The sequence below is a fragment of the Hemitrygon akajei genome, chromosome 4 (assembly GCF_048418815.1).
Source record: "Hemitrygon akajei chromosome 4, sHemAka1.3, whole genome shotgun sequence".
NCBI classification, from domain to species: Eukaryota; Metazoa; Chordata; class Chondrichthyes; order Myliobatiformes; family Dasyatidae; genus Hemitrygon; species Hemitrygon akajei.
In genome coordinates, this window is record NC_133127.1 from 145366302 (window position 1) to 145391214 (window position 24913).

Sequence of the window (24913 nt, forward strand, 5' to 3'; positions counted from 1 at the left end):
TTCCCTACACAGATGTTTCTGGACCCATTGATCTCCTCCAGCACACACAAAATGCTGGTGGAACACAGCAGGCCAGGCAGCATCTATAGGGAGAAGCACTGTCGACATTCGACAGGACTAACTGAAAGGGTCTCCTCCAGCAGTTTGTTTGCTGCTGTTGAAACAAGTTTGATGTTATTCAATGATGAAGTCAGTAACTCAAGCTTCATTCTGAGACTCCCAGAGCTACAGCACTAAATGTTTTCTGTTCAGAAGGTCCTGGCTGATAGTAAGTGCCCTAAGGGTGAAAAAATTACTTAAAGTGAAATAAAATCATCATGTCTGAGGTGAGCAGTTGAAAAGGCAGCACATTAGAAAATGTGGGACATTAGTCAGCGCTATGAACTAGATGAGTTGGATGCTAAGTTAAAGGGCAGGACCTCTAAGGTTGTGATCTCAGGATTGCTACCTGTGCCACGTGCTAATGAGACCAGAACTAGGAAGGATATACTGTTTAATATGTGGCTGGTAGTAGGAGAGGGGGGCATAAGATTCTTGGATCGTTAGGCTCTCTTCCAGGGAAGGTGGGACCTGTCCAGATGGGACATTTGCACCTGAACTGGAGGGGGACTAATATCCTAGCAGGAAGGTTTGTTAATGCTCTGTGAAGGGGTTTAGACTAGAGTTACAGAGGGATGGGAACCAGAGTGCCAGAATAGTTAATGGAGAGGTTATGGAGGTAGAGTTGTTGGTAAGATGTCAGACAAAATTAGGAATCAAACTTTGGGGCATGGTGCAACTAGAATCCTGAGCTGTGTGTATTTCAAAGTAAGAAGTATCGTAGTTAAGGCAGATAATAGTGCTGAAGATGAGATAGCTGGTTTACAAACAGAGGAAATTTGTAGTGAGGGGAGGCTTTTGATTGGGCAAAATTGCAGTCAACAGGATAAATTGCAGCATAAAAGGTAGACTAAATCAAAAAGGGTGAAAATAGGTCTGAAGGTGTTACATTTTGAATGCATGCAGTATACAGAACGATGTAGATGAACTTATAGCACAGTTGCAGATTGGCATGTATGATATTGTAGGCATAACAGCTGGATACACATTGTATCAAAAGGGAAGGCAGAAGGGGTGGCATTGCTCTGTTGGAAAAAAATGAATGCAAATCATTAGAAAGAGATGACATAGGGTCGAAAGTTATTGAATCATTGTGGATAGAGAGCTTAAGGTAAAAGAACCCTTGGAGGGCAGGTGATCATAATATGTTCAAACTCCCCCTGAAGTTTGAGGAGAAGCTGAAGTCAGATGGATCAGTACTATGGTGAAGTAAGGGGAATTACAGAGGCATGAGAAAGGAGTTGGTCAGAATTGATTGGAAAAGAACACTGGCAGGGATGACGGCAGAGCAGCAATGACTGGAATTTCTGGAAACAATTTGGAAGGCCCAGGATATATACCTCCAAAAAAGGAAGAAGTATTCTAGAGACAAGATAACACAACTGTGGCTAAGAACAGTTGTGAAAGCCAACATAAAAGCCAAAGAGAGGGTGCATAATAAAACGAAGATTAGTGGGAAGCTAGAGGATTGGGAAGCTTTTAAAAACCAACAGAAGGCAACTAAAAGGCCATTAAGAAGGTAAGTATGGAATATGAAAGTAAACTAGCCAGTAATATTAAAGAGGATACCAAAAGTTTCTTCAGATACATAAAGTGTAGAAGAGAGGTGAGAGTGACAGCTGAAACACGATGCTGGAGAGGTAGCAATAGGGGACAAGGAAATGGTGGGTGAACTCAATAAGTATTTTGCATCAAGTCAATGTAGATGAACTTATAGCACAGTTGCAGATTGGCATGTGTGATATTGTAGGCATAATAGCTGGGAGCTTAATGTTCAAGGATCCACATTCACAAAAATGATTACAGGATTGAATAACTTGTCGTATTAACACCGTTTGATGGCTTTGGACCTGTATTCACTAGAATTCAGCAGAATGAGTGTGTGACCTCATTGAAACCTATTGAATGGTGAAATACCTTGATTGAGTGGATGTGGAGTGATGGGAGAGTCTAAGACCAGAAAACACAGCTTCAGAATAGAGGAGTGTTCATTTAGAATGGAGATGAGGAGAAATTTCTTTAACCAGAGAGCGGTTAATCTGTGGAATTCTTTGCCACAGGCAACTGTGGAGGCCAAGTCTTCATGCATATTTAAGGCAGAGGTTGATAGATTCTTGATTGGTCAGGGCATAAAGAAATACAGGGAGCAGGCAGGAAATGGGGCTGAGGAAAACGGGATCAGCCATGGAGCAGACTTGATAGGCCAAATGGCCTATTTTTGCTCCCATATCTTATAGTATTATTTTCTTATCAATACTTTCATTTGCTTTCCTTGGAAATCTGTTCTACTCTTTTTTTGAAAGACGTTTATCTAGAAATTGTGTGCAATAAAAAGAATAGTTTATTTTGGTAATGCCAATTTAAATCCTCTGCATAAGAATAAAGAAATCTGTGAATTTGACCAAATAAACATTTGGAAAGGTGTTAAGGAGATTTAAATACAGGAAACAGGACCCGTAAGGTTCCTAACAGGACAAACATTTTAATAATGTTGGGGGAGCTCAGAAGGTTGAGCAGCACCTGTGAAGGAAAAAAAAATTGCTGATGTTTTAGGTGAAGATCGGCATAGTAAACAGTTATTCTGGGCTGAGACCCCTGAGTCCAGATGAAAGGTCTTGGCCCAAAGCATCAACTGTTTATACTTCACCATAGATGCTGCCTGACATGCTGATTTCCTCCAACATTTTGTGTGTGTTGTTCTTTTCCAGTATCTGCATGCTAATGTAATGCCTTGTGTCTATGCATAGTAGGATGTTTCACACAGGAACAGCTAATTTGATTTCACCTGGAGATTACTTACTCTAAGTAAAACCAAGTTGCCTATGATTAGTGGTCAATAAAAGAAACCATTTTCTAGGTTAATGTTTTTTCAACTCTAGTAATTCCACAACATGAACTACATCTGTGTTAGGTGTTACAGACTATAAAAATACAAAGTTGAGCATTGCACATTTTTCTGCAGCTGTCATGTATCATTTAAAAAAAAATGTATCATCATGAAGGATAAATTGCTTAGCATGGCTCTTTAGACTCTTGCAACTGAATGTGTATAAACAACATCTCAGCAACTGATTTAGCAATTTATGCCATTAATCTCAAGCATCAGTAGTCCTACCTTTTTCTGAATACATTTTAGGAAAGAGCACTGCCAAGGACATGCAGTATTCAACCTACTGCCCCATAATTGTAACAAAAATTAATACCAGATTTTGTCTGTGCACTAATTGATATTTATGTACCTTGAAATTTTTGAATTACAGACGCCATCGTACAACCGGCACAGTCTACCAAGAGAGGCCAATGAGAATCAGGTTAAGGAAATCTTAATCCGTCGACATGGAAGCCTACGGGAGAGTATGCGGAAAACAACCAGAGGCAGGCAGGTGTGTCCTTGAAAATGCTGCATTATGGTTTATTCATTCAGCACTGAATGCCAAACAGGCTATAGTGGCAAAACCTGGGTAGTTATAAATTATTTTTGAACCTGACTTTAAGTGGAATTAAATGGTACAATTTCCTAGTTGGTTCTACCATGATTATGAATCCTGATAAGTGGAAGTCCAAAATGCATGTTAATTGCACAGTGTTGAGTGTATTTTGTACAGTACTTTAGTCTTGACATTGAAAAAGCAATATTTAAAATTATCATTCTCATAAATGCAAATTAATGGGTGTTATGATAATCAGTATAAGGAACAATGAATTTACTTTTGGTTACCTACATAATCTTTCAAACATCTATTATTTAAAAAGAAACAGTGCTAGGGAGTTCTTTTAATAAATGGGATAATCTTCACAATGTTATACACACTACAATTCTGGCATGAAGTGTTAAATAGTACATTACATTTGGTAAAACATCTAAAATGAAATCTTAACAAGAAGTGACACGAGATCATAAGATTAGAATCCTAATGGATAAAGTTAAGAAACTGCAAAGATAAAAGTCCCTGATTGGAGTCATATTCAGGCCCTTGAATAGTAGACATGATGTGGGGTACAAATTACAAAAGGAGATGGAAAAGGCATGTAGGAAGAACTGTGTTACAGTGGTCAAGGGGAACTTCATTATGCAGGTAGAATTGGGAAAACTAGGCTGGTGCTGGATTTCAAGAAAAATAATTTGTAGAATGCTGAAGAGTTGGCTTTTTAGAGCAGCTAGTGATTGAGCTCACTAGGGAAAAGTCAATTATGGATTTAGTGTGGTACTGGTTCAGATTTGATTAGCAATCTTAAGGGAAAGGAACCTTTAGGAGGCAGTGATGACAATATAATAGAATTTATTCTGCAATTTGAGAGGGAGAAGTAAAATTGGATGTATTGGTATAGTAGATGAATAAAGGTAACTACAGGAGCATGAGAGAGGAGTTGACCAAATTGGAAGATGCAGGCTCATTTCATCCCAAAGAAGAAGAGGAAACATTCGAAAGCAGGGGTTCCCAAGCTGGGGTTCATGGACACCTCATTTAATGCTATTAATCCATGGCATAAAAAAGATTGGAAACCCCTGTTCTGAAGGGAGGATAAAGAAGCCGTGGTTGACAATTGAAATCAAAGACAGTATAAAAGTTAAAGAAAGCATTTAATTGAAACCCTTTTTTACCGGGTGTCTCCAGAAACACAGCTGGTTAGCTCCTCGCTAAGAAGCCAAAGGACTCAATGGAGAGAAAGCCACCTTGCTCGAACTCCGTATGTCTAGGGTTGATATGACTTGGGTCCCACCAGGTCAGGAGAACCAGGATGTCTCAACTACCCACACTCCAATCTGAGTGAATACTGTGTAAATGCTGCCCTTTTGCAATTACCTGTCAGTAAGAAATACCAGATTGTACACCATATACAATTATAAAGAAAGTATATTTGCAAATTTCAGCTTTATTAAACAGTTAGTAGGAAAAAGAAAATAAGAAAAAATAAAAAGGGCCCATTGCAGTTAACTGAGTCCAAATGTGCACATAAGTTGGAACTCATCTTGAAGTTGTCTTTAGCTCACATGCTGGATCCACAGTCTGTGTGAAAGCACTCACCACCTTCCAGACTGATGCTGAAAATCTATCTTGAACAAATGGGTTCTACCACGGGAGTATTCATCCTTCCTCCTTGAAGCCATTCATCCAGTAACTGAGATGCCTGCTCAGCCCAAGCCTCATATTCTTTTTCCCCATCAGGTGTGGGCTTGAGCCCAGAGCACACTCCCAGCCTATAACAGCTTTGGTTCTCTACAGATATACTTCTGCACGTATCAGCCAGTGAAGATTTAGTCAAAACAAACTCTGAATTTAAATTAACCATCGAAGGATTCATTAGATCTTTCACATCAGACAACTCCTTCCCCTCATTCCACAGAAACGAGAGTAACTTGTCTTTAAAGTCTCCACCCTCAGCTATGGAAACTCATATCTCAATTCTTCACCCTTGCCTACACTCCCTCCTTCCCTAAAAGTATGGACAGCCTATGGCTCTGCTTCTCCAGGTGCCCCAATCGTACTAGGCAGATCTACTCCCTTACTCATCCTTGCTAGTTTGAACTAAAACATCTTTACCAGCCAATTGATCAAAAATCCATTCAGCAAGGGTAACTTTCCCTAATACTTTATTGGTATTTAAAACTCTAATCATCGCCTGGGTTGTGGATATCCACCTTGTTCAGAATACAAGCATTTGACGTGGGCAATCTCTTTGTATCGCATTAAGGCTTAAATTCTGCAGTGTCCATAATCAAGTATCTTTATCCTTTCCCAAGCACTACTTTAAGCACAGGCTTAAGCACACAGACCGCTTCATCAATTCACACTGCAAATACACAGTAATAGCGAATCAGATCACGGACGACAGCCCTGACAATGAAATCCCTTTTTAACGGGCATCTATAGAAATATGGCTGGTTGGCCCTTCACTAACAAGCCGATGGACTCAGTGGTGAGAAAACCACCTTTCTCAAACTCCGTACATCTAGGGTCAATATGACTTGGGTCCCACCAGACCAGGAGAGCTGAGATGTTTCGATCCCCCGCACCCCAATCTGAGTGAATACTGTGTAAATGCTGCCCACTTGCAATTACCTGTCAGCAAGAAATAACAGACTGTAAGTTGTATACAATTATAAAGTAAGTATATTTACAAATTTCAGCTTTATCAAACAGTTATTTGGAAAAAGAAAAGAAAAAAAATATATAAAAAGGGCCCATTACAGTTTACCCAGTCTAATGGGCACATAAGTTGGAGCTCATCTTGAAGTTGTCTTTAACTCGCGCGCTGGACTCTCAGTCTGTGTGAAAGCACACACTATCTTCTGAATGTCACTCAAAATCCATCTCAAACAAAATGGCTCCCCCATGGGAGTATTGGTTTTTGCTCCTTGAACCATTCATCTGCACAAAGCACCTTGTGCAACAGGGATGGCATCCTCAGACATCTTCCCTCCTGTCTGCTCCGGCCAACAAAGACCTCGACCCACACCAGTGTCCGTCACAAAAACCTCTCCACCCAGTGTCCTCTAGGAGATCTTCTCCCAATTCCACCATCCTGATTGGCTGTCACAATATTCTTAAGTTGAACAACATAGCCCCTTATCCTTAGCTCAAAACCAGTCATACTAAAATCAGAACAGACTGCTCTTACAGAACTGCTAAAATAAAATACCTACTGTATGGCAGTAAAAATATTAACCAGGGTGTTTCACGATATAGCAAAAGATAGTGGAATGCTAGAAGATTGGGAAGCTTTTAAAAACTAACAGGAGGCAATTAAATAAGCAACAAGAAAGAAGAGATGAAATGTGAAGGTAAGCTAGCTGATAATATAGAAGAGGATACCAAAAGTTTTTCATATATGTAAAGAATAAAAGAGAGGGAAGCGTAGACGTTCAATCATGCAAAAATAATGTTGAGAAAATAGTAAAGGGGAACAAAGAAATGGTCGGTGAACTCAGTATGCATTTTGCATCAGTCATCACTGTAGAAGACACTAACAACATGCTTGAGATTCAAGAGAGCCAGAAGGCAAGAATAAGTGTTGTTGCTATCACTAAGAGAAGTCACTTGGAAATCTGAAAGATCTGAAGGTGGATAAGTCACCTTGGCCTGATGGACTATAGGGTAGCGGTAGCTGAGAGGATGTGAAGGCATTAGTAGTGAACTTTCAAGAATCACTAGATTCTGGAAAGTTTCTGGAAATCTGGAAATTGCAAATGTCACTCCACTCTTTAAAACGGGATGGAGGCAGAAGAAAGGAATTATAGGTCAGTTAGCCTGACTTCAGTGGTTGGGAAGTTGTCAAAGGTGATTATTAAGGATGAGGTTTCTGGGTACTTGGAGGCACATGATAAAGTAGGCCAAATTCAGCATGCTCTTCGTAAGGAGAAATCTTGTCTGACAAATCCGTTGGGATTCTTTGAGGATAGAAAAAGGAGAGTCAATGAACGTTACTTGGATTTTCAGAAGGCCTTTAACAAGATGCCAAAAGGCTGCTAAGCAAGGTAGGAACCCATGGTATCACAGGAAAGGTACTAACATGAATAAAAGATTGGCTAAATAGCCGATGGAATAAAGAGAACCTTTTCAGATTGGCTGCTGGTAACTAATGGTGTTCTGCAAGAGCTTGGTTCTGAGCCCATTTCTTTTCATGTTACACGTTAATGATCTGGATGGCAGAATTGATAGCTTTGCAGCCAAATTTGTGCATGTTACAAAAATATGTGGAGAGCAGGTTGTGTTGATGAAGCAGGGAAGGGAATCTGCAGAAGGACTTGGACAGGTTGAGAGTACAGACAAGGAAGTGGCAGATGAAATACAGCATAGGGAAATACATGATCAAACACTTTGGTAGAAGGAATAAAACCATAAACTTTTTTTAAATGAGAAAAAAAAATTAAAAACAATAAAGTTTAACTTACAAGTTGAGTAGTAGTAAAGAAGGCAAATGCAAAATGTTAGCATTCAATTCAAGAGGAGTAGAACAAAAAGGCAAAGATGTACTTTTGGGCTTTATAAGGTGTTAGTCAGAGTATTGGTTGGATTATTACAAGCAGTTTTGGACTCCATATCTAAGGAAGGATATGTTGGTATTGGACAGAGATGAGAGGGGTTTTATAAGAATGAACATAGGGTTGAAAGAGTTTAACATTTAAGGAGTATTTGATTATTCTGTACTCTCTGGAATTTAGAAGGATGAGAAGGGATCTCGTTGAAACCATTAAATATTCAAGGGCATGAATAGAACTATCGTGGAGAGGATGATTTCAGTGATAATGGAGTCTAGGTCTAGAGGGCACAGCTTCAGGATAAACGGACACCCCTCCAGAACAGAGATGAGAAGGAATTTCTTTAGCCAGGTGGTGATAAATCTGTGTAATTCATTGCCACAGACAGCTGTGGAGGCCAAGTCATTGGGTATATTTAAAAGGGAGGCTGATTGGTAACAAACACAAAACACTGGAGGAATTCAGCATGTCAGGCAGCATCAATGGAGAGGAATACAGAGCCGATGTTTTGGGCCAAGACCTTTCATCAGGGCTCGACAGGCTCTTGATAAGTAAGTAAGGCTGTCAAAGGTTACAAGGAGAAGGCAGGAGATTGGGGTTGAGAGTGTAAAATAAATCTCTAGAAACAATTGGTGAAGAAGATTCAATGGACTAAATAGCCTAATTCTGATCCTATAACTTATGTTTTATTTTAAATTTTTATTTCTTGAGATACAGCGCGGCATAGGCCTCTCGAGCCACGCCACCCAGCAAATCCCAAATTTAATCCCAGCCTAATCACAGGACAATTTACAATGACCAGTTAACCTACCGACCAGTAGGTCTTTGGACTGTGGGAGGAAACTGGAGCACCCGAAGGAAAGTCACATAGAATGTACAAATTCCATACAGGCAGCGATGGGAAATGGATCCAGATCATATAACCAAAGTACCATATAACAATGACACCACAGAAACAGGCCATCTCAGCCCTTCTAGTCCGTGCCGAATACTTACTCTCATCTAGTCCCACCGAACTGCACTCAGCCCATAACCCTCTATTCCTTTCCTGTCCATATACCTATCCAATTTTTTTAAAATGACAAAATCGAACCTGCCCCTACCACTTCACTGGAAGCGCGTTCCACACAGCTACCACTCTCTGAGTAAAGTAGTTCCCCCTCGTGTTACCCCTAAGCTTTTGCCCCTTAACTCTCAGCTCATGTCCTTTTGTTTGAATCTCCCCTACTCTCAATGGAAAAAGCCCATCCATGTCAACTCTATCTATCCTCCTCATAATTTTAAATACATCTATCAAGTCCTCCCTCAACCTTCAACGCTCCAAAGAATAAAGACCTAACTTGTTCAACCTTTCTCTGTAACTTAGGTGCTGAAACCTAGGTAACATTCTAGTAAACCTCCTCTGTACTCTCTCTATTTTGTTGACATCTTTCCTATAATTCGGTGACCAGAACTGTACACAATACTCCAAATCTGACCTCACCAATGCCTTGTACAATTTTAACATTACATTCCAACTCCTATACTCAATGCTCTGATTTATAAAGGCCAGCATACCAAAAGCTTTCTTCACCACCCTATCCACATGAGATTCCACCTTCAGGGAACTATGCACCATTATTCCTAGATCACTCTGTTCTACTGCATTCCTCAATGCCCTGCTATTTACCATGTATGTCCTATTTTGATTAGTCCTACCAAAATGTAGCACCTCACACTTATCAGCATTAAACTCCATCTGCCATCTTTTAGCCCACTCTTCTAACTGGCCAAAATCTCTCTGTAAGCTTTGAAATCCTACTTCATTTTCCACAACGCCACCTATCTTAGTATCATCTACATACTGTTACGTTCCCCGTAACTGGGTGACTTACCAGCAAAGATAGAGAGGTCCACTTAAGTCTGATGGTACAATTTTCAAACGTTTTTATTTATAAAGGGGCACAAACGTATGGTTAATACAAAACATTAAGATCATATATGTCGTCAATACTCAATCTAAAGCACAGGTATAGTAATAATCAATCCGAAATAAGCTCTATCATTGTCTAGGGGATAATACTGAGTCCACTGGAAATATAAAAGTCACTCAGAAATCTGCAGGCTTTTCCGTTTGGGAACCGCTGGCATTTCACGTGTTGGAGAGAGAGATTGGTGAGAGAAAAGGGAACACTTGTCCATTGTCTTTGCGAAGCAAATCCCTGTTGTTAGTTAAAAACGGTTTTTCCTTTGGTTTCAGCCACAGTCTCCCGATCCGGAATCTAACGCACGTGGCTTCCTTCAAAATGGCTTCCCGCTCCGACGGGAAGCGCTATCGTGTCTTCTTAGCGTGTCTCCTTGGTGCGTCTGAGGAGCCGCCTCGGCAGCCCACCTTTTATCGGGACTTGCAGGGTTGTAGCTGTCAATCAGGGTGGGGTGTGGCAATCTTTCCCCATCACCCAGCCCACGTTGCCCTGAGGGTTTGCACGTAGTCCAGTCCCCATTTCACAAAGGTGTCTCCAAGAGACGATGGCCATGTCCGTGGCTTTTGTCTGGCTGAGAGGCCAGACCACATTCCAAACCTTAAGGCTTCTCTCTTATTTTCCTAAGTCCAATTTCAGCACGTCGCTCTCTCTCTCTTGCGATTCTCACAAAGGAGGGGGCTGGGGTCATAACAATACTTACTAATCCAATTTACCACCTCATCATCCAAATCATTAATGTATATGACAAACAACATTGGACCCAGTACATATCCCTGAGGCACACCACTTGTCACCGTCCTCCAACCTGACAGTTATCCACCACTACTCTCTGACATCTCCCATTCAGCCACCGTTGAATCCATTTTACTACTTCAATATTAATACCTAACGATTGAACCTTCCTAACTAACCTTCCATGTGAAACCTTATCAAAGGCCTTACTGAAGTCCATACAGACAACATCCACCGCTTTACCCTCATCAACTTTCGTAGTAAACTCTTCGAAAAATTCAATAAGATTTGTCAAACATGACCTTCCACGCACAAATCCATGTTGACTGTTCCTAATCAGATCCTGTCTATCCAGTTAATTATATATACCATCTCTAAGAATAGTTTCCATTAATTTACCCACCACTGATGTCAAACTTACAGGCTGATAATTGCTAGGTTTACTCTTAGAACTCTTAGAACTAGGAATAACAGTGCATAGTTCCCTGAAGGTGGAGTCTCATGTAGATAGGGTGGTGAAGAAGGCTTTTGGAACGCTGGCCTTTATAAATCAGAGCATTGAGTACAGAAGTTGGGATGTAATGTTAAAATTGTACAAGGCATTGGTAAGGCCAAATTTGGAATATTGTGTACAGTTCTGGTCACCGAATTATAGGAAAGATATCAATAAATTAGAGAGAGTGCAGAGACGATTTACTAGGATGTTACCTGGGTTTCAGCACTTAAGTTACAGAGAAAGGTTGAACAAGTTAGGTCTCTATTCATTGGAGCGTAGAAGGTTGAGGGGGGATTTGATCGAGGTATTTAAAATGTTGAGAGGGATAGATAGAGTTGATGTGAATAGGCTGTTTCCATTGAGAGTAGGGGAGATTCAAACGAGAGGACATGATTTGAGAGTTAGGGGGCAAAAGTTTAAGGGAAACACGAGGGGGTATTTCTTTACTCAGAGAGTGATAGCTGTGTGGAATGAGCTTCCCGTAGAAGTAGTAGAGGCCAGTTCAGTTGTGTCATTTAAGGTAAAATTGGATAGGTATATGGACAGGAAAGGAGTGGAGGGTTATGGGCTGCGTGCGGGTAGGTGGGACTAGGTGAGATTAAGAGTTCGGCACGGACTAGGAGGGCCGGAATGGCCTGTTTCCGTGCTGTGATTGTTATATGTTATATATGGTTTTTATACAATAGAGCCACATGAGCAATACGCCAATCCTCTGGCACCATCCCTGTTTCTAATGACATTTGAAATATTTCTGTCAGGGCCCCTGCTATTTCTACACTAACTTCCCTCAAGGTGCTAGGGAATATCCTGTCAGGATCCGGAGACTTATCCACTTTTATATTCTTTAAAAGCACCAGTACTTCCTCTTCTTTAATCATCATAGTTTCCATAACTACCCTACTTGTTTTGCTTACCTTACATAATTCAATATCCTTCTCCTTAGTGAATACTGAAGAAAAGAAATTGTTCAAAATTTCCCCCATCTCTTTTGGCTCCACACATAGCTGTCCACTCTGATTCTCTAAGGGACCAATTTTATCCTTCACTATCCTTTTGCTATTAACTGTAGAAACCCTTTGGATTTATTTTCACCTTACTTGCCAAAGCAATCTCACATCTTTTAGCTTTTCTAATTTCTTTCTTAAGATTCTTTTTACATTCTTTATATCCTCGAGCACCTCATTTACTCCATGCTGCCTATATTTATTGTAGATCTCTCTCTCTTTTTCCAAACCAAGTTTCCAATATCCCTTGAAAACCATGGCTCTCTCAAACTTCTAACCTTTCCTTTCAACCTAACAGGAACATAAAGATTCTGTACCCTTCACATTTCACCTTTAAATCACCTCCATTTCTCTATTACGTCCTTCCCGTAAATCGATTTGTTCCAATCCACTCCTTCTAAATCCTTTCACATCTCCTCAAAATTAGCCTTTCTCCAATCAAAATTCTCAACCCTGGGTCCAGTCCTATCCTTCTCCATAATTATATTGAAACTAATGGCATTGTGATCACTGGACCCGAAGTGCTCCCCAACACATACCTCCGTCACCTGACCTATCTCCAACACTGCCCCTTCTTCATTTGGTACCTCTATGTATTGCTGCAAAAAACCAACCTGCACACATTTTACAAACTCCACCTCTTACTCTCTGTTTATCCCTAACGGTGCAAACAACTTTAATATCTTTTTCTTCCTTCTCCCCTACATCTTCGGTCTGAGTGCTCCTCTGTCACCTGCCTATCCTCCCTCACACACTGTCTACTAGCTTTCTCTATTTGTGAACTAACCTCCTCTCTCCTAGTTTCTTCAATTTGATTCCCACCCCTCAACCATTCTAGTTTAAAGTCTCCCCAGTAGCCTTTGTAAATCTCCCCGCCAGCATTCTGGTCCCCCTAGGATTCAAGTGCAACTTGTCCTTTTTGTACAGGTCACACCTGCCCCAAAAGAGGTCCCAATGATCCAGAAACTTGAATCCCTGTCTCCTGCTCCAATCCCTCAGCCACTCATTTATCCTCCGCCTCATTCCATTCCTACTCTCACTGTCGCTTGGCACAGGCAGTAATCCCGAGATGACTACCTTTGTGGTCCTTCTCAACTCCCTTCCTAGCTCCCTATATTCTCCTTTCAGGACCTCTTCCTTTTTCCTACCTATGTCATTGGTACCTATATGTACCACGACCTCTGGCTTCTCACCCTCCCACTTCAGGATATCCTGGATGTGATCAGAAACATCCCAGACCCTGGCACCAGGGAGGCAAACTACCTTCCATGTCTCCTGACTGCGTCCACAAAATCGCCTATCTGACCCCCTATCGAGTCCCCTATCACTACTGCCTTTCTCTTCCTTTCCCTACCCTTCTGAGCTACAGGGCCAGACTCTGCGCCGGAGGCACGGCCACTGTTACTTCCCCCAGGTAGGCTGTCCCCCCCCAACAGCACTCAAACAGGAGTACTTATTGTCAAGGGGTACAGCCACTGGGGTACTCTCTAGAACCTGACTCTTCCCCTTCCCTCTCCTAACCGTGACCCACCTGTCTGCCTCCCGTGGCCCCGGTGTGACCACCTGTCTGTAACTCCTCTGTATCAACTCCTCACTCTCCCTGACCAGCCGAAGATCATTGAGCTGCAGCTCCAGTTCCCTAACACGGTCCCTTAGGAGCTGCAGCTCAGCACACCTGGCGCAGATATGGACATCCGGGAGGCTAGGAGACTCCAGGACCTCTCACATCCGACACCGAGAACAACAAGCTGCCCTCGCACTCATACTTCCCCCTTTCCTCAAATAACAGGAAAAACTGAAAACTCAACCTACTTTGCCTCGCCCGTTTCCACCTAAGCCCGTTGAGCCAAAGCCCTTAAGCCTTCACTTTGCTCCCAGCTCACTACGCTGCTTGCAAAACGACGCTGCCCGCTATATAAGGCTATGTTCCTTTTAAATCTTCCGTGCTTTACTGCCCGACGTCACAAGCCTGCGCAGTCCTGACCCTCTTAACTCTGATGAGAAGAAGAAAAAATCAAAATGGCTCCCGCCGCACTCCTGCTCTGAATCTCGGACTTCCTTCTCCACTGGTCACTGGTATCTTAAAATATTGTGCTATCCACAATGCTGCCATGCCACTCCATATTCTTAAATTTCAAACAGTCGACCCTTCCCTTGATGTTATATGGAACTACATGAGTAAAAGAGAAATTTTGATGTCCTTTTCTACCACCCTTAACCTTCCTTGTATATCAATCTTGGTTTATTCTAACATTCCAGTTCAATCTTTTGGGCCTAATGTATAAAGCCTTTATTAATTTTATCTGAGATACAATTACTAAATATGATCATGGATTAATAATTTACATTCATGAATTTGATCATTGTCATTCATGCATGTAAGTACGGAGCCTTTTGTTGGTGAACACTGTCATGTTTTTCCTTACCTACACATCTGTAGTAATTAGCACAATTGTTGTCCACCCTGTATCAATCACGCCTCCTTCACCACTGAATAACTGTTAGTACTTAATATTTACAAACCAATTGCTGCTGCAACTGTCAAAAGGTACCACAACTTAGTGGTGTGCATTGTGGTATTTGAAAAACCTACAAGTTAACAGAAACATTTAGCTAAAAGATTATTTTCAATAAGTATAATTATTACTTACTATGTTATTTTAGGTAACTAACCTCTTGTGCGCACATTAATTTCCTTTGTGCGCTGGTTGAAAAACGTGTGTACACACGCACATGCACGTAGCTTAGAGCAAACATAAACCACAAGGCTATTGGATTGTAGTTACTTACTCTTCCCACTTTTTCTTCTTTTCTAGTTTGGTGCAATAAAAGGTCGTCCATTTTCACTGCCTCAACCTACCAGAATTTCTTCCAGATCCCCAAAGCGGAACATTGCTTTCACAGGTAATGTGGGTACCACAGCAAACTATTTCCAGAAAATTGTTTAAGAGAGACTTTTAATATCACAAAGGCAGTGAAAGGATCAAATGAGGTTTTGGAGAAAGGGAATTCAGAAAACAAAGTTGAATGTCGGAAACAGTAGGATAGGTAGCATCTGAGAAAAGAGGAATAGTTAACATTTCAGCTCTGAGAGCATTTATCTGACCTAAGAAAGAGAAAGCAGTTGGTTTAGAAGCAGAGAAGGTGGGGAGGGAAAGGGGTGAAAAAAAATGTCATCATTAAGCTTAGAAACATAGAAAACCTACAGCACAACACAGGCCCTTTGGCCCACAAAGTTGTGCCGAACATGTCCCTACCTTAGAAATTACTAGACTTCCCCATAACCCTCTATTTTTCTAAGCACCATGTACCTATCCAAAAGTCTCTTAAAAGACCCTATCATGTCTGCCTCCACCACTGTTGCCAGCAGCTCATTCCATGCACTCACCACTCTTTCCGTATTACCCCTGACATCTCCTCTGTACCTACTCCCAAGCACCTTAAACCTGTGTCCTCTTGTGGCAGCCTTTTCAGCCCTGGGAAAAAGCCTCTGACTATCCACACGATCAATGCCTCTCATCATCTTGTACACCTCTATCAGATCACTTAAGCAGTTAAGTTTCAATGTAGGAAGGCCAAATTACACAACATAAGCAGATTCATTACATAGACAAGAGTTTGAGTTTTTATGGTAGAGGAAAAGACTTTAGTTTCACTGAAAATTAAAAAAAATCAATGCGGTCGGAAATTGAAAGTGCATCTGAAAATATACACCAGTAGGTATTCACTTGTGACAGTAAGAATCTATATGTAAAGTTAGTAAGGGAACAGGGAAAATTCTTGCCACAAAAAGCCACCAAGTCCCAGGAAAATGATGTGTATTCCAGTATTTTAAGAGATGGTGATAGAGATTGTGGATGCATTTGAAGTGATTTTGTAAATATCCCTACTGGATTGAAGGAAGTGAATGTAACAGTATCAGTCAACACACACAAAACACTGGTGGAACGCAGCAGGCCAGGCAGCATCTATAGGAAGAAGTACAGTCCACATTTCAGGCTGAGACCCTTTGTCTGGGTCCTGATGAAGGGTCTTGGCCCGAAATATCGACTGTACTTCTTCCTATAGATGCTGCCTGGCCTGCTGCGTTCCACCAGCATTTTGTGTGTGTTGCTTGAATTTCCAGCAACTGCAGATTTCCTCGTGTTTGCGTAACATTATCAGTCATCAGTTGTGTGGAAAATACAAATGTTTGTGCTTAAGTTCACTAAGAAGGAAGTACCAATTGGAAGTCATGTGATGAAGTAAAATCAATGTGATCTTGTCAAAAAGAAGCTGAGCTGACAAATCTAGAAGTCTCTTTTTGGAGGATATAATCACTAGCTGTGTTACAATTGGATTTCAACACCATTTGCTAAGGTGCCATTGAAGCACTCGTGGCATTAAGAATAACATATTAGCTTGTAGATGATTAGTTTATAGGAAACTGATTAGGAAGAGAACATTATAAACAGACAAGTCAATTTTGATTTGGAAAGCTAATGTCTGGATGTCACACAAATTGATGCTGGTACCAGTTATTTGTAACCTATATTAATTAGGGAATAGGTGTGATATCTCCATTTGTACTGTTGGAGACTGTGGTGTTCATTTTAGAAAGGCACAGAACAGTCACACCTTTTGGTTGATGGGTGATGTAGCAATTACAGACATTGAGCTCTTGTTCTGAAGTTCAGTTCTGTTGACTACACTAGGCATTATGTTATGCATCCATATTCCAAAAATATTTATTAATCTGTAAGAAATCAATAAATGCTCCTGTAGATATTTGAATATCTTGCATAAAATACATACGTTTTTGGGCGGAAATAGCATGTCATCATGAAGCTCAGCAGAATGCTAGTCCTTTATTACAATGGGCTTGGAATGCAGTGAAAGGAACTCACTATAAATGAGCATGGATTTTGTGAAACCCAATCTGAAGAACTGTGTGTGATTTTAGTTTCATTATACCTCTGGAAGGATAGAATTGCCATTGAAAGTCAGTGGTATATGTTTACTAAATGACAATCCTGCAATAAGATTAGACAGGATTCTTAGAAATAGAATTTATGAGCATTTGGAAAATTGTGGCTAAAACAAGGACAGTCAGCATGGCTTTGTATGGGGCAAGCCACTGATTTATTAACTTGCTTGTGTTTGTTAAGGAGGTGGTGAGGGCAGTTGATGGAGGCAGAGCTGTAGCTGTTGTCTATGTGGATTTTAAGAAAAGCATTTGACAATGTCCCTCTTGGTAGACTCATCTAGAAGCTGCATCGGATCCACGGTGATTTGGCTGTTTGGGTACAGAACTGACTAAACCATAGAAAAAAGGGGTGATGATTGACAGGCCTGATAAGAAGCTTATAAGATTATGAGAGGCATAGATAGTGTGGACAACCAGCCTTTTTATTTGGTTGTTTGCCCTTTTAGACTTACAACCTTTCCCCCGGGGCTGAAAAGTTTAATACGGGCAGTGTCCAGGTTATGAACGAGATCCGTTCCAAATTCTGTCTTTAATTCAAATTTGTAGGTAAGTTGGAACAGGTACATACTGTTCTTATTTAGCATCAGTTAGTCAAATGTTTGTCTTAGTATATAGTAAATATTTTACCTTTCTATGCATATAAAACACTTAAGAAACACTTCCAAATACACTAAAACATCTTAAACATAATAATACAGTACATAATAGTGCAGCTTTTAAATCATTAAAAAGGCTTTGAGCCTTTTCTTGCACTAAAGTAAGGCTAATAGGCATATTACGCTGATTTTGATTGTCTAACCAAATTATCAATAGCCTTTCCATTTCAATAATTAAACCACTGCATTGCTTAGTAATAATTGTAGCTTTCATCGGGGCAGGGCCTTTCACATGCTCTATTATTCTCACTTTATCCTTTAAAATTGTTCCGATTGTTGACCGACTGTAGCCTAATGCTTTTCTAATGACCAATGGCATTTCACCTCTTTCCGATTGCTTTATTATTTCCACTTTAATTTCAATCGTGATCATTTTCCTTTTCTTTGATACATCAGCAGCACTTGCATCGGATTTATGCTTTGGAGGCATGGTTACAAGGGTAAATAAGAGAAAAATTTAAGCCAAATACAAAGTTACACACTCAACAGAGTGTTAACGGCAACGTGATCCGACTTAAAATGGCGGACAGCGTTCTCCTTCCTCTAGCCGACAAACCGCTGAAGCCGCGCAATGTTTTCATGATTGTCACAAATTTTTAATATAATAGGCTTTATAGCAGTCCGTTCGTAAGTACGAGTTGTCCGTAAATCGGACGTTCTTAACCCGGGGACTTAATGCATTGAAGGTGAGAGGGGTTAAGTTCAAAGGAGCTGTGTGGAGCAATTTTTTTTTAATATACAGTGTGGTGGGAGCCTGGAATGAGCTGCCAGGAGTGGTGATGGAGGCAAATAGGACTGAGGTATTTAAAATGCTTTTAGACAGGCACATGAATGTGCAGAGAATGGTGGAAAATGGACATTGTGTAGTCAGAACAGAAAGGGTTAGTTTAGTTAACCATCTAGTTACTAGTTTGATTAATTTGGCACAACAATTAGGGCTGAAAGGCCTGTTCCTGTACTGTATTGTTGTATATTCTAAGCTGGATTCTCCTACAAGGAGAAATTGAGTAAAGTGTTTGCATATTCACTGGGACTTTGAAATGTGAAGTACAGTATGTTGATCTTCATTAGTCAGGCGATTAAGTTCAAGAGGGCAAAGTAATGTTGCAACTCTATACAACTCTGGTTAGACCACAATTGGAATATTGTGTTTTGCTCCCTCACTAAGGAAAGATGTAGAAGCTTTAGAGAGCATGGAGAAGAGATTTACCAGGATGTTGCTAGGATTAGAGAGCACGTCTTATGAGGATAGGTTGGGTGAGCTAGAGGTTTTCTCCTTGGAGTGAAGGAGGATGGGAAGGGTTGATAGAGGTGCACAAGATGGTAAGAAGCATAGATCGAATGGATAGCTAGAGACGTTTTTCCCAAAGTGAAAATGGCTAATATGTGGTGTAATCTTAAGTTGATTGGAGGAACATATGGGGGTGGGGGGGGGGTATATCAAAAGTAAGTTTTTTTTTGCACAGAGATTGATGAATGCATGAAATACACAGCCAGGGTGGCAGTACATTAGGGGCATTTAAGAAACTCTTAGCTCTTAGATAGGCACATGAATAATAGAAAAAAATAGGAGAGTACCTTTGAGGGAAGGGTTAGAGCAGGTTATAAGCTCAGGACAGTATCGTGAGCCAAAGGGCTTTACTGTGCTGCTACGCTCTATGTGCTATGTTCTGTAATGTGACAGCATCCTTGTATTTCCTAGTGTGTAGAAATACAGGAATCTGGAAGTTGTTGCTGAGTGCTCCAGTGTATAAGAGAACAAACTTGGATTACCTTTTAGAATTTCTAGTGAATTCACTAGTGGGTCTAAGGCTATATTTTGCAGATTCTACTAAAAATGTGTTCAAGAGGCTAGGGTGCGAATTTGGTAATTTCATAACAGAAATGTTCTTATAAAAAAGCTCCAAGAACCTGTAATTAACAAAACACTAGTTTTTATGCTCTTTTTAGGATGTTTCCAGACATTTTTGAAAAACCTGAATGTTCAGTATTTAAATAAAAATACATTATTTCCAGCTAAATATGGAGGCATGTATACTTTGATTAATTATAGGACCATAAGACATTGGAGCAGAATTAGGCCACTTAGCCCATCGAGTCTGCTCTGCAATACCATTACAGTTGATTTATAATCCCTCTAAAACCCATTCTCCTGCCTTTTCCCTGTAACATTTGATGCCTGATTTATCAAGAACATATCAACCTCTGCTTTAAATATATACAATGATGTGGCCTGCACAGCCATCTGTGATGAATTCCACAGATTCACCACCCTTTGACTAAAGAATTTTTTTCCTAATTTCTGTTCCAAATGCTTATCCCTCTATTCTGAGGCTGTGCCTTCTGGGTCTAGGCTCACCACATGCTCTCCACTTCTATTCTATCAAGGGCTTTCAACATTAGATAGGTTTCAATGAGCTCCCCCTCATTCTTCTAAATTCCAGCGAGTAGAGGGCTAGAGCCATCAAATTCTCCTCATATCATAACCCTTCCATTTCCAGAATCATTCTCATGAAGCCTCTAGAATGTCAGTACGGCCTTTCTCAGATAAGGGCCCACATCTGCTAACAGTGCTCCAAGTGAGGCTTCACCAGTGCCTTGTAAAGTCTCAGCATTACATCCTTGCTTTTGTATTCCTCTCAAAATGAAGGCTTTTGCCTTCATCACCACTGACTCAACCTGCAAGTTAACCTTAAGGGAACCCTACACAATGACTCCCAAGCCCCTCTGTACCTCTCATTTTTGAATTTTCTCCCTATTTAGAAAATATTCTGTGCCTTTATTCCTTCTGTCAAAGAATTACATTTCCCTACACCGTACTCTACCTGTCACTTCTTTGCCCATTCTCCCAATACGTCCAAGTCCTTCTGCATACTCCCTGCTTCTTCAAAACTGCCTGCCCCTCCACCTATCTTTATATTGTTCATAAAAGGGCCACAAAACCAACAACTCCTTCATCCAAATCATTGATATATAACATGAAAAGAAGTAGGCCCCTGCAGAACATCACTAGTCTAGGCCTCATATGGAGCCAGTGATCATTAATGGAGAATGTGTGGAGCAGGTTAAGACCTACAAGTATCTGGGAGTACAGTTAGACGAGAAGCTAGACTGGACTGCCAACACAGATGCCTTGTGCAGGAAGGCACAGAGTCGACTGTACTTCCTAAGAAGGTTGGCGTCATTCAATGTCTGTAGTGAGATGCTGAAGATGTTCTATAGGTCAGTTGTGGAGAGCGCCCTCTTCTTTGTGGTGGCGTGTTGGGGAGGAAGCATTAAGAAGAGGGACGCCTCACGTCTTAATAAGCTGGTAAGGAAGGCGGGCTCTGTCGTGGGCAAAGTACTGGAGAGTTTAACATCGGTAGCTGAGCGAAGGGCGCTGAGTAGGCTACGGTCAATTATGGATAACTCTGAACATCCTCTACATAGCACCATCCAGAGACAGAGAAGCAGTTTCAGCGACAGGTTACTATCGATGCAATTCTCCTCAGACAGGATGAAGAGGTCAATATTCCCCAATGCCATTAGGCTTTACAATTCTACCACCAGGACTTAAGAACTTTTTAAAAGCTATTATTAATGCTTTTTGAGATAGTGATTTAGATGCATATCATATTTTTTTACTGAGTTAAGTATTGTATGTAATTAGTTTTGCTACAACAAGTGTATGGGACATTGGAAAAAAGTTGAATTTCCCCATGGGGATGAATAAAGTATCTATCTATCTATCTATCTATCTAGTCAGGGGCAGCCAACTAGAAAAAGCCCCTTTTATTCCCACTTTTTGTCTCCTGCCAGTCAGCTAATATTCTATTTATGTTAGTATTTTTTCTGTAATTCTATGGGCTTATTAAGCAGCCTCTTATGGAAAACCTTATCAAGGGCCTTCTGAAAATCCAAATAAACAACATCCACTGATTCACCTTTGTCTATCCTGCCTGTTATTTCCTCAAAGATTTCCAACAGATTTGTCAGGCGGGATTTCCCCTTTAGAAAACCTTGCTGACTTAGGCTTATTTTATCACCCGCCCTCAAATACCCTGAAACCTCACCCTTAATGATAGACTCAACATCTTCCCAACCACTGAGGTCAGGCTAACTGGCCTATAACTTGCTTTCTTCTCCCTCCATCCCTCTTTAAAAAGTGGAGCCACAGTTGCAATTTTTCCAGTCCTCTGGAACTATTCCAGAATGTAATGATTCTAGAAAGATCATTACTAATACCTCCATAATCTCTTCAGCTACCTCTTTCAGTACCCTGGACTGTAGACCTTCTGGTCTGGGTGACTTGTCTACCTTTATATGGTGTCAAATATAATTAATTTATAATGATTCTCTAGTTTATCTTCAGTGCATGAATAAACTTCCTTTTGATTTTAAAATGTTTTCATGGTGCTCTTGATCTTCAGTGGGAGACAACATCAATGCAGAAACAGAATCTTTGCAGCTAGCAAATCTATCACAGTCCAGAGCAAAACCAATCCCTCATCATAATCCAAACAACGTGGAGTGGACAAATGAAGTTCAAGGAGATGACAGGAGTCGTTGGCCTGACTCTGGTAGTCAGGACGATGGTGGAAGGCGTCGAGCACCGATGCCAAGGGTAAGATTTAGTCAACTAGATCCTCAAGATTCTGAAACTGGAAGAAGTCGGCAAGGAATTGTGGAAATTCCACCAGTTGGGTGGATGGCAGAAGATGCACATGAAGAAGATACTGAAATCAATGACCCCTTGCTAAGAAAACCAAAGTGATACCAACTAATAGTTGGACCAATATGTTGAGATTTTATTCAATGGATTAACTTTATTACTTGCATAAACTAAAGTTGGCTCTCAAATAATGTGTTGATTAACCAAATACAGATGAATAAGGAATTATTTTTTCTCTGCTTATGAATTCTAACAAACCTAACAATTGTCAAATCACCTGAATGCTTTATTTTAAATTGAAGCTTTGTTTTAACATTAAGGTATTGGGACATGGAGTGGCACATGATCTAAATTATTTATTAGTACACATTGAATACTCATTCGTCATTCCTAGGTAGTTCTATGGCTAATTCCGGCTGATCTGTGCCAAAGTGCAACTCTACATTGTGAAAAATAATTCTCATTTTAAGAACCTTCCTTGGAAAAAGTAATCTGCCCCTTCAAATCCCTTTGTTTCTATTCAACCAACCAATGTTAATGCTTTGATAGCCAAGCCATAGCTATCTTCATTTCCACTGCCTTGAGAAGTCTTGAACCTGCTTGCAAAATTGAGAGGAGATTGCTCACAATCCAAAATGCCTTTCTTTGCTATCTATCCAATCGATGGTTTTTAATTTGCTCAGATTGTTGAAATTAACTTCTACTTTTTGGTTTATTTTGCAAATGAGCTACAGTGCTTTTCTACCTGCCACCACAGCCTGGCTCATTTCCATTGTTCTTTACCCTCCCCATTCTCTCCTCTTTCCCACACTACCATCATCAATAGCTGTAACCCTTCTCTTTCTCTATTGATTGCTTCCCACTTGCTTTTCCTTTTACCATCTCCTCTCTCCCCCTCTATTAACAAATCCATAACAGGCAGTTCTTTATGACCTTGCCTGATATGAATGTCCAAGTGAATATCAAGATTTCTTAGTAGAAGACATTTTTAAATGGTATGATTGCAACATTGTTTTAAGGCAAAACAATGTAAAGGCTGAAACTGGAAAGATCCCCCTAATTGTTTCATGCTCAAATTATGCATGAAATGTAAAGAAATTGGTGATGAAAATTTATATTTACAGATGTTTATTGGAATATTTGCTTTTATTGACTGTAATTGGTTCTAATTGGAATATTTGATGATTAGATTTTAAACTTAAAACTGCTTTGTATTGAAAACTTACAGTGTCAGTGAATAGTAAATTGCTTTCATTAAATATTAGTGTGGCTAAGGTTAGTCCACATTTCAATTGTTGCTTCTCCATTCTTGGGTCCCAATTGCCAAAACAGAGGCATTTATTAATTACACTCAAGCAAGTTCAAGGCATTTTTAAAAAATCAGATTTAGTATCTTTTATTTTCTTAACATAGTACTGAACCTTTTGAGGTCTGTTTTTCATATTCTCCAAGTGCCTGAAAAATTCTGTAGTTTCATAACTTTTGGAACTTGAGACAGTGGTCTTTGAGCTGTTCAATCAAAAGTCCTTTAAAAAAAAGCAATTTTTGTTGATTAGCTGTAAAAATTCACTTATTTAGAGATACAGAGATACATTTGGCATTAGCGACTGATCAAGTGATTCGAAGCGAGAAAGAGCTTTGCACAGGTTAGGAAGAAGAATTTAAAAAAGGAGCTATTTGCAAGGCTCGACGCATTAGCAATGGACCAATCAATTCGTGATTCATTAGCAGAAGCAAATAAAAGTAAAGCAGGGTCAAAGAAGACCGGACATTCTGTGAGTGGATCAGTGTAGGACTGGGAACTTGAAGCTTTGGTTCAAGAGGCTTTGGCGAGGAGGCACAGGTAAGTAGCAAGTAGGGCTTTTGTAGTGGTTAAATAAAAAGTCACTAAATTACAGCTAATTAAATAAATAGGGATGATACAGGATCAGGTGATCTGCTGTAGCTGCATGATATGGGAGCTGGTGGACCCCATTGTGGTTCCTGGTGACCACAACTGCAGAAAGTTGCATGTATATAGGACCCTGCTCAGACCCCACTGGCAGATGGAGTTCATCCCAGATAAGTGTGAGGTGATTCATTTTGGTAGGTCAAATATAATTGCAGAATATAGTATTAATAGTAAGACTCTTGGCAGTGTAGAGGATCAGAGGGATCTTGGGGTCCGAATCCATAGGACGCTCAAAGCAGATGTGCAGGTTGACTCTGTGGTTAAGAAGGTGTATGGGGGTGTATATTGGCCTTCATCAATTGTGGAATTGAATTTAGAAGCTGAGAGGTAGTGTTACAGCTATATAGGACCCTGGTCAGACTCCACTTAGAGTACTGTGCTCAGTTCTGGTCGCCTCACTACAGGAAGGACGT

At 40.4% G+C, this 24913-nt stretch overlaps 1 protein-coding gene across 1 annotated transcript in view; it reads left to right on the forward strand.

Annotated features, from left to right (window-relative positions):
• The window catches only part of slc9a2 (solute carrier family 9 member 2), a 97380-nt gene extending 73539 nt beyond the window's left edge, over positions 1 to 23841 (forward strand). Inside the window, exons 10-12 of the mRNA XM_073043518.1 lie at positions 3360 to 3482; positions 15093 to 15180; positions 22308 to 23841. Coding sequence (XP_072899619.1) covers positions 3360 to 3482; positions 15093 to 15180; positions 22308 to 22651 — 555 coding nt within the window. The 3' untranslated portion in view covers positions 22652 to 23841. The remainder of the gene's footprint in view (positions 1 to 3359; positions 3483 to 15092; positions 15181 to 22307) is intronic.
• Positions 23842 to 24913: the final 1072 nt, after the last annotated feature.